The 10679-nt window shown below is 47.3% G+C and overlaps 1 protein-coding gene across 2 annotated transcripts; it reads right to left on the bottom strand.

Annotated features, from left to right (window-relative positions):
- Nucleotides 1-2399: 2399 nt before the first annotated feature.
- Nucleotides 2400-10009, bottom strand: LOC122168895 (glucagon family neuropeptides-like). 2 transcript variants are annotated; one of them, XM_042834556.1, is made up of 7 exons: nt 9709-10009; nt 7138-7237; nt 6200-6331; nt 5450-5554; nt 4750-4887; nt 4284-4380; nt 2400-3313 (listed from the first exon to the last, which is right to left on the bottom strand). In XM_042834556.1, exons 2-6 carry the CDS (start codon nt 7215-7217, stop codon nt 4317-4319), a joined length of 519 nt encoding a protein of 172 aa, XP_042690490.1. In that variant the 5' UTR covers nt 7218-7237; nt 9709-10009; the 3' UTR covers nt 2400-3313; nt 4284-4316. The 2 variants fall into 2 exon arrangements, with proteins under 2 accessions (XP_042690490.1, XP_042690489.1); XM_042834555.1 differs by having other exon boundaries at nt 4321-4380.
- Nucleotides 10010-10679: the final 670 nt, after the last annotated feature.

Here is a 10679-nt window from a genome sequence, read left to right as displayed (position 1 = left end):
GTAATTGAAAGAGCAGAAGAATGAAAGCAGCAGCAGATTTTTTTTATATATATATATAAAGTCAAGAGGGTTCCAGTTAAACTTTTTTTAAAATCTTGATTTTTTTCACTGTTGTGTTCATGCTACTTGAGTGTTTTTCATATGAAACCAGAAAGTCCTTTCTTCCTTGCATCCCTGTCCCCCTTCTCTGCTCTTAGAATGTTTTAATTTCTTTTTGAAAAAGAAGGAAAATGTAATTCTGCCTTTCCCCAGGTGCCCTCTCCTCATACTAAACAGTTTGTGAATAAAGAGGAAAGAACGGTCCTGAGTTTTGTTTTGGCTGTTTCAGAACCTGTGGTTGGAAGTTGGGCTCACATGAACAGAGCTTTTTCTGGTGGGTAATTTTTGTGTATTAGTCACTGTGGTGAGGAGCTTCCTGTTCTTTTCTGCCCTTTCCCAGAGGTACACATTTATTTGGGGACACTTCCCACTCCTGCCTGTCCTCTGTGATGCTTTCATCGGCGTTTCTCTGCTAACCAGTGTTCTCTGGCTCAGGATGGAGCCAGGCTGCGTGGAGCTGCTGGGCTGCTCCCACCGGAGTCCCTGGGTGTCCCTGTGGGCTTCCTGCCTGCCTGTGTCTGCCCCTGCAGCTTTGCGGGACCCTTCTCACTCACGTTTATTGTAACACCGAACTTTGAAGTTGCATTCAGTAATTCTGTATCATCGAATTAATGACCTGGGAGGTAGAAGATGAGGCTGTTGGGGAATGGAGCAGATTTCTGGAGAGTTCTCCTGATGAACAATCTCCACATGGAAAACTTAGCAGTTGCTCCTGGCTCCCTCCCCTGCATCCATGTGTTGGCTCCCGTTTGTCCCATGTCAGACGGGTTTCTTTAAAGACCTTTTGGCAGAGGAGCTTCATGAAACGTCTCTTGGAAATCCGAGGGAATTGTATCAGCCAGCAAATATGCGGCTGAGGGGCGCGGGGCCAATTCCTGCGCAGCACCTCGCATGTGTGAGGCATGGCTCTGCTTTCTCACAGCCGCCTTGCCTCTTCCCCTCTGCAGTCGCTCACGCTTAGCTCACCGTGTCTGTTCTTTCTCATACCAGTTCCTGGTGAACTCATACCTTTGTTCATGGTGAACTTGACGCTGAAGATAGTACGGGTTTGATGAACTCTCCTGCACTCCTTCAAAAGCCTGATCTCACGCTGGATTCAAGCCTTCTGGGAGTAATGGGATTGTAACCAAGAAATAGTTAACCTACTATTTGTGGTAATATCCTCTGGGATTCCTTTTCTGTTGAGTTCCTTGGAGCCTCGTGTTTTATTTTGTTTTGCTACACGCCTATCAGCTTTGTGTCAAACCTTGTTTTTCTGCTGCTGCTCCCGGCAGGACAGAGATCCCAGTTCTGGACTCTCCGAAGATCTCTGGCACGTTCTCAAAGGAGAGAACCAATGCAAAAAGACAACCGTGTGGTTCTGCTGTGATGCATTTCCTAAACTCTGCTTGTTGCTATTGGGTTTTTTTCTACTTTTTTGTTAGGAAAGGATGCATTTATTCTTCTGGCCTTTTATTCATCAGACACTTTGTTTTGTTTCAAACATTTCATCTGCCAGAGTTTGAGCGTTTGTTTCCTCACTTTGACAGCAACTTGAACGTTCAAATGAGCCTTTTTTTATGACACTTGCAATTTTTTTTTGTCACCTTGTTTATTTTCAGCTATAGGAATCTGCTGTTTTGGATGGGGTTTTTTGTCTTTTGTTTTTTTTTTGCACATTCCTTTCCTTGGAGTGTTCTGTCACACCAGCCAACATGCCTGAGGCCATTACAAGCACTCTTTGAGCTGGGACTTCAGATCATTCATTCTGTTGCAGGTCATTCTCCAGCTGCACTGTGAAGCAGAAGGATGTCTGTCTTGCCGTGACAGTTCCCTGTGTCTGTAAGGGTTACAGATGACCCATTAGAGCACATACTGCTGTCACAGCTTCACTCATGTACAACATCCCCTTGTTCCTTTCCAACCTGCTGGGCAGCTGGTACTTCTTTTGTAGTGCTAGAATTGGAATCTGAACAGAGAGAATGTGATCTGTAGGGGTTTGGTGCAAGTAGGAGCTCATTTCCACGTGTGCTGGAGCCTACTATAGTAGAACGTGATCACTTCAGGGAAAAGGAGATGATATGTATACTGCAGATGAGCAAGGAATTGCTCTGGTGCAAGGAGGATACTTCAAGAGGCCCCAGTGTGTTTGTGTGCAGGTGTATTTCCAGCCTGGTCCTGAGTGGTTGGCACTGGTCCTTTGCGAGCACAGCTCTGAGTTGTATTCTGTGCTCCTGCCAGCCCTCCTTGAGTGCTGTCTTCCACTGTGTGCCCACAGTCAAAAAGTCAAAAGACTCAACAGACAAAGAGTCATCTTGACCTGCTGTTGAACAGGTTTATTTAGAACAACTTTTATTCCCTGCTAATGATGGGAGTGCAGACCCCATCCTGACATTATTTACATTGCAGAAGACGTAAATATTACACAAACAGTAGAAGAATTCAGGTGACAGGGAAGGAAGTCGCTGTGTGAGAGATAACTTGTAAGTGATAGTGCAAACATTTACTGCTTAACCCTATGGCCACGGTGGAGTTCAGAGCCACTGCATGGCACATGGAATTAAAACAGCGTCAGCCCAATCTGATGCACAGAGATCTCTTAACTCTTGCAGAGTAAAGCTGTACCTTTGGTTTAAACACCTTGAGGCTGATCAGTGACTGCTTATAATAAGCTTTGTATATTCAGTTTTGCTGCCAGGGCTCTATCCAGGAGCCAACGGCCCACAGCAGTGCTTGTGATGGGTGGCAAACGTGTGGATTCATGTCTGACCTCACCCTGTGCCGAACTGTGGGTGGTTGTGCCATCAGCATCTGTTTAGAGGAGGCTGTAAGTTTCCTGAATCGCCCAAAGGTGCTTTTTGGTGGCCTCGTGTACGTTAATTGGGCCCTCAAACAGAGTGATGATTTGGCAGAAATTTTGCTGCTCTTCATGATCTGAAAACTTTAGTTAGTAATTAATGTCTCCAGGATTACAAGTGCACTGGTTATTCTAGCAGCCTGAGGTTAAACCACAGAGCTTTGGTGGGTTTTTTTTCTGATTCACTACACAAACCAGTGTTTAGAGAGGGGAATTAAGTAGTAAAGACTGAAGTAAATGAAGTAGTGCATCAGAACTGCATTCCTTTCAGCAGGTTTGAGGAGCGTATGCATCAGTCTCCAGCTGGTCACCTCCAGGAATGTCTTCATTGCTGTGAATGGTTTACTGTACAGTTAAATCCACGGGCTCTGAATCATTCTGGACAGAAACAGGAGGTAAAGAGAATTAAGAAAAAGCTACTGGTGAGCACGTGCAGATTTTTTTCCCCCCTTTTTTGAGTATTTTTTTGGCTCATCTTACTTATGGGAAGAACCACCAACACCGACATGGTAAGCAAGATGCCAAAATGTCACGCTTTCCAGCTGTATCCATAGGCATCATTTCTTTTGTACCATTCTGGTCTTTCCCTGCTACCCACAGCCCCTCTCTGCGTAATATTCGCACAGGTCTCTTCACACTGCTTCATAATATGCTGACTATGGGTAGGCAGGCTTAATTTCTGAGACAGAGGAATAAGATGGGATTGCTGCATAATGGAAAACACATTTGTGTGAATGGAGATGATAGCAGCAGTGGCCTATCTGGGGACACTCAGTCCCACAGGGCTGTCAAGGTTTAGAGCATATTTCTAGTTTCAGATGATTAATTTTAGGACTGGGGAGTACAGAACATTGTGAGGCTTCATTTCCCATTCAGTGCACTGAGAGGGAAAACCTGAAATGTTCTGGACATCTGAAGGTAGGTTCTGCTCCCTGGGAGAATTTTGTTTGCTTCTGCCATGGCCTTGATACTCAATGCCTCAGCTTTATGAGGTTGCTTATGGCTGCTGTGAGTCTGTTCCCAGCTGCACCAGTGGGCACTGGAGTTCTGCTGGGTTTGCTGATGGGTCTGCAGTAAGGGCTGTGCCTGTGGGTGAGCGCTGCAGCAGTCAAACCAGCTGGCATTCTGGGGAAACATGTGCCTGGGTCTTCACAGCACTGACGGGATCTGTTCAGTCTAATGGGTCTTTTGATATTTAACAAAACTCACTGGGAGTTTTTTCCCCTGAAATTGCAACAGATGCTCTGTCCTTTGTGAACAGCAGCGGCAGCTGACTTTGCCAAGGCAGAACCTTCCAGCCATGTGCTGGGTGCTGTGCTTACAGAATTGCACAGGGGATGGTACTCACCAGAGCATGGGGAGACGAAAAAGGGAAAAATATTTACATGAACTTAGCCAGGGTGCTGGGAAACCCCTCTAACCGAGTGTTGGTCACATCCTGAGGCCTGCGAAAGAACAGAGTAGGATGAATAATGCCTTAACTGGGATCAAGATGATTTTTTTTCCCCCACTGCTATTTGGCTGAACTCTGGATGTGAGGAGGCAGCGTGGGGAGGTGCTGCCGAGCTTTAGATGTGAGAGGCAGCACAGGGAGGTGCTAGTGCTGCAGGCTGGCCAGAACTGTGCCTTACCTGCACCCCACCTGCCCAGGAGTGAGCTTGTGCATACAGGTAGGAGCTTTATTCTTTCCCTGGGTGTATCTGAAAGATAGCACCTGGTCCAGTAGCTTCACTACTGCTTCATGTTTGCCAGACAGCAAAAAGGGCCTTGTCTCATTCCTGCAGCAAGCAGATAACAAGGTGGCTTCCGCCTACCTTTGATGCTGCAGCATGGCTCCCAAGAAGTCCCTCAGTACCATCTGCTGGTGGTAACGGCTGTCCATCAGGATGCTGTCTGACTGGCGCCTTGTCAGGAGCTCGTGCAGCCCTTCTCCTGGACTGCTCTCGCTGTTTCTGTCATGTGAAGATGAGAAACGGATCTGTGTGAGGTGCTTTCAGTCCCTTGCTCAGATGGCTCTGGCTGAGCAGCATGGCAGAGAGCCTGCTGGGCCTGGGGCTGTTCTGTTCTCCCTGAGAGAGCACAGCTGCATTTGCCCAGAGCTGGCTTGCACCTGCCTAGTTGGGCTTATCTATCTAAGCAAAGCTACCCTAGTGCTGATAGAATGGCAGTTTTCTATGTTCAAACAGGCCTGGAACAACAGCATAACAATGGGTGTTTCCTTCCAGTGAATGATGGTTGCAGCTGTTAATCTGCAGAGGCTGCTGCTTGTTGCTCGTGCGGTAGAGCTCTCAGCTGATGTGACACTGATAGGCTTGGAGGGAAGGATTAATTGGGCCGCTTGATAATCGCTGTGATTAGAGGCATCTTAGAAGTGGGGATACAGAACGTCCTTTTGGGTGCAGCGCAGCAGGAAAGATTGCTTCTGTCGCAGCAGAAGGCAGCTATTTCTGCTACGTGCACAAAAATTTGTCAGCAAAGCATTGTCCCAAGGACAGCAGACCCCTCATGCCTTACCTGAGTCGCTTGCCAATGATGGTCTGTAAGAATTTGCGGGCAGAAATCTGCCCCAGGAATTTGCGGTAGTTGTCAGTGAATATGGCATCAGCATGGCGCTGCATCCTGGGGGGGAAGACAGGAAGAGGTGTGCTCAGCGAGCCCATGGTCAGCCTTCTGCTGCAGAGTGGGTGCTTCACATGTCTTAACAGACCAGATGTAACTGCTGAGCTCAGTGCCAGGTGAACGTACTGAATATTGAACTGAGTTAGTGGTGGAGGGTAAAACGACGTGGGAGAGTTTGGCCCTGACAGGTTGGCATCCAGCAAAGCAAAATAAATCTTTTGATCGATATTTGTACACAACTAAGAAGTGCCAGCAAAGCAAAGATGAGGTCAAGGAACAACGGGAAGAGGAAGAACCAGACTGGGAAAGGGCTGAGCTGGGAGTGGGAAGTTCCTGTGCTCTACAGCAGCACTGTGGTTTTGTGGGACACCCCTGTCCCAGACACAGGGTGAGCCTTGGGCAGTTCTCCAGCCTGTGCCTGGACACAAGCTACAGAAAATCCACGGGTTAGGGAAGCATAAACCATATGCATGACCTTCAGTGCTGCAAGGATGAATTGTTTTTAAGACAACCAACCATCCCTTGTCTCTTGGTAGGAGAGGAAAGGAGAAGCTCTAATAGCCATGCTGTGGGTTTCCAGAGCTTGCTGAAAGACAGTGCTCCCTGCAGAAGTGCTGCAGCAGGGCTGAGAGGTGAGGTACAAACCTTTTCTCAGTGGGGTCTGTTAACAAACCCTCCTCATCCTGTTCCTCTGCTGAGGGACTATGGCTCTGCAGCAGGCTGTGGTCCAGGAGATGGAAGTTCACAGACTTGCCAGTAACAGGTCCTGGGCTGTACCTTCAAGAAAAACCCAAAGCATGCTGTGAAATGTGCTCAAATACCAGTCAGGGGTTGGTCATCTTGAGCATTACTCTGCATTCTGCTTTTTCTTTCTTTCTCCTTTTTCTTACCCTACCTTTTCAGTAACATCGATTTTGTACATTGCTCTCTCCAGTCAGAAACTGCCCTGAGGCAGTGAAAAGGCAATTGGTAAAGCTTCCCTGAATACATTTTCTGAGCTGCCAGCAATGTCGAGCAAAACTCCAGCAATTATGGCATTGTCGTGCCACGGCTTTAGCACAAGTCTAAAGCATTTTCTATGAGACAATTACAAATCTACATTACAGAGCCCTATGCCCAGTTTTGTACGTCCATCAATTTGTAATGGTAGGAAGTAATATTAACTTTTCACAGTTGGTAAGGAAATACTTGAAATATTAATTAGCAGCTGTTGAGTTCCCATACTGAACCTGCAGTTCTCATTTCAGTGCAGGTAGCTTTCAGGCACAAATTTCAGTCGGTGATGGAGCTGGTGGCGCTGGCTGCTCTGGAGATTGCTAGATTTCCCTTTATAGGACAGAGCATTCAATGCCAAAACCAATTGCTGGGCTGAAATATTCCACATTAAGTGTCTGACATTGTGTCAGTTCTTGGGAAACTACCCATAAACTAGCAGCATTCCCAAAAAATTAAGCCAGAGTAAAGACGTTTTCAGCAGTGGCTTTCAGAAGGTCTGGCAAGCTTCATTTGACATGTGCTTATTTTGCACAAGGTCAGAGGTGAGGCGGAGAGTTACAGTATGGGTGAAACATTCAACATCTTACCTGAGAGCTGGGTAGAGAGGAAAGGAGATGGAGCTCGCAACTAAATGCAGGAACAGGAACAGGGTGGCCTTATCCAGCATCTTCCACCCTTTGGAGTCACCTGGAACATGGAGCAGTGACTCAGTGGCACAAGTTGCCCAGAGCAGCCTCCCCACCAGCCCGCATCACTGGACAACAACCTCCACCGTGCTCCCTGGGACCCCTCCTGCCCAGCTATGCCCAGAGGAGCCCCCTCTCCACCAATAAGAGACACCTGTGCAGCTCTCAGGACTTAGGTGAAAGCAGGATGGACTGCACCACCAGTGTGTGCTGCACACAAACACTGCAGTGTTTCGCATCCTGAGGCTGGCTGTGTGTCCAGCATCCCCTCAAAGCATCCCTCCTCAAAGCAAAGAATCGCCCAAGGTTGCACAGCACCAGCAGGTGAACTCAATGCTTTTGTTACTGGAAGCAAGAGATGGTGGGAGAATATTTCTGTTAACATCATTCCTCGGTTTTGATCAAAAGCAATTGATCTTTAGCTCAAAGAAGATTCTTTAAGAAAGCAGAATGTGGATGGAGATCTTTAAAACATGAAGTTTCCTTGTTCAGCTGTGTTATTTTACACAAGAAAAGGGCAGAAAGATGTTTGATCTCCATAAAAGAGAAAAGCTCATGTTTTTAGGGGGGAAGAAAAGAAACTTCCAAATGTTTAACAATACTTGCAACAAAAGCAGTTTCCAAGTGGAAAGGATCTGATTGGGTTTCTAATTTCCCCAGTGAACTTTCCAAGCAGTGGATTTTCTGGATGATGGTGGCAGGAAGCAGCTCTGATGGAAAATGTCAGCAGTGAGCACTGATTCATTGCACAGGTACAGCTGCCCACATTCAGCTGAGTGCAAACTGGACAGCATGGGGAAGTTTCTCTACGCACTGGTGTGCTGTGCGTGTGTGCAAGGGAGCATGCTGCTGAGAGAGTAACAGGACGAGGGGGGTGTGCTGAGTGGCAGCCCATGGGCACAGAGGTGCACTACGAATTGGGGTTCCTTAGTGCAACCCTTCCTCGTTCTGGACCCTGTTCAGTAGTGCCGACAGCCCCGATTTGAGCAGAGCTGGGTGCAGGAGGGCACCCTTCCTCCAAACCTGCTCTAAAGGAGGGCTTCACCCCTTGGATGGCCAAGGAATGCCCAGAAGCAGCATAAGAGGTGACTGAGAAACACAGGACTCTTGCTCTGGATTTCCATTAGTTTTCTATCTTTCACTTGAGCTTGGAAAAGCATGTCCCTCTCGTGCCTCTCTCCCTTAAATAGCTCAAATTCCAAATCAGAATTACTGATTACTCTATATGTTTTGGAGGGTACCAGGAGACCATGGCACCAGCATCTAAAGGACATGCCAACCAGGAGATGTATTCAGTTCCAAGAAAAGCCACTATGTGAACTGAGAAGTGAAATACCGATGTAAATGAGAAGAAAGTCTCACACCATGTTGTCCACTTCCCTTTTTTTCTTCCTAGGATGCAGCCTTGATTGCCTGTGCTGGATTTTCCTCCAGAGCCACTTTTTGTCCCTTTGAGATTCTTTTTTCTTTCTCTGCTTTTCATGTGATTATTTTGCTTTGTTTCACCTTTCTTCCCATCTTGCTTTGCCTTTTCTCCCCTTGCTGCCATCAGCCTCTCATCCCTTCAGCTTTTTTGGGTATGTCTGCCTCCTCTGGGAAGGAGCCTAAAGCCTTTCAGCCTCTCCTCACAAGTGCCTGCTGTTTCAGAAAAGAGGATTTAAGCATCACCCTGCACATGGGCAGATGACAGCTCTGCAAAGCCGTGACACCTTCACATTCTCCCGAGGTGAGAATTTTGCCTTTCTTTTCTGCTCTGGCAGCATGTGGATAAAAATGATTAATAAATTCCGCTTTAAGATGAAGAGCTTTTAGCACCATTCCAACAGATAAAGCACAGTAGCTCCGTTCCATCCTGTGCAGCGTTAACACAGCGGCGTTTGTGAGAATGATGTTGGGAGAGATTGATGACTATGACTCCCAAAATCTTACCTGATCGGTCTCAAAAATAACACTGCAGAGATGAAACGGAGCTTCTATTGCGCCTGCTGGTTTATGAAGTTCAGACTTTTACACCAGGATTTCTGCTTTTCTAGCACCATGTTTCATTTGAAGGGGCTCACTGCCTCACAGCTGGCTCCGTGTTACTGGAACACGCTGTTGCATTCCTGCTCACACTTCGTTTGGGCACAAACACAACTCTGCTGATTGGTGAGTAGAATGGCATCCATTTTTCGAAAGGAATTTGCACAGATGTAGCAAAAGAAGGAATCTCTGCTTCGTTTAGTAACTGCTTGGCAGTTTTACAAGGCTCCCCTGTATTATTACTGTACTGCTTTGTCCTTATCCAATAGTTCAGTTACTGTTTCCTTCTCTAACTTCAAACAACAGAATCCTATATGATACAAAGGGCGTTACATCCAGCAAAGCTAATTGCCAATGCGAGCTTAGATTGCAATTCAGTGTAGTTTAATTGCCTCTGATTTCCAAATAGGAATTATCTTGCTGAACCCACATGCAGAGACCCGTACTTACCGTTCCCTCAAAACGAGCCCTTCCTGGATCAGCTCCTGCTCCGATGTGTCTGCAACAGGGGAACGACTTCTCCTCTGTCTGTGCGCGCTGCGGAGCCGTCCCCTGCACCAACCCCAGGCCCCCAGTGAGCAGGGAGCGCACTGAGATCTGCCCCCAGCTGTCCTCTGCCTGCCGGGGAGGTGCGCTCCTCCTCTTATACCTGTGCTCCTCTGGAGTCCTGTGGGCTTCTGCGCGTCACAGCATCAATTATCCCCATGGGTTTCAAAGGCTGTGTTTAGCATCCTCTTTTTTTGCGTGTGTTAGGGAGGTTGTGGGGAAGGGGTTTGACTATGGCTTAGGGCTGTTTGCATGTCTTTATCATTCAGAGAGGGAAAAGCAAATAACAACAATGATAATCTGGCAGAGTAATTGACAAATTTGCTTTGTAAAGTAAACTTATCTTTCCCTTTGCAATTGCATTTCTTCCTCCTACCCAACAATAAAAGAGAGTTAACCATTAATAGTTCCTCACGCTGCCTACTGGGGGGGGGGGGGGGGTTCTCTTTGCTATTTTCTTTTTCTTTGATTATGAGCGTTTTCCTCCTTCTCCTTTGTCACTCACATCTGCTAGCACCAGCGGGGCAGTTCATGCTTCAGTCCCTCACAAACACAGCAGCTTCACATCGGGCTCACGGCAGCTGGGAAGCCCTGCTCTGCTTGTGTGCTCTGCCAAAAGGCAGATGTCTTCCCTGGAGGGCTGCATGCTGGCAGCTGCTGTCACTGCTGGAGCAAGGAGTGAAAGCCCCCCTTAAAAAGGACACATACCTGGGGCACTGGGAAGGCTGGGGCCATTCAAAGGAGGTGAAAAGCATGACTTCTGCCTGTTTTCAGTGCTGACTTTACAATGCACAGAACTGATAGAAACCCAGATCTTCTCATCTTGGGGCTTGCACGCCTTGGTGCTGGGTGGAAGTGTCAGCAGTGAGTGACTC

The sequence above is a fragment of the Centrocercus urophasianus genome, unplaced genomic scaffold, assembly GCF_019232065.1.
Source record: "Centrocercus urophasianus isolate 14NV4802_14NV808 unplaced genomic scaffold, USGS_Curo_1.0 seq_47, whole genome shotgun sequence".
In the NCBI taxonomy this organism is placed as follows: Eukaryota; Metazoa; Chordata; class Aves; order Galliformes; family Phasianidae; genus Centrocercus; species Centrocercus urophasianus.
Note: the sequence above shows the minus strand (reverse complement) of the source record. Positions and strands in the feature narration are given on the sequence as shown.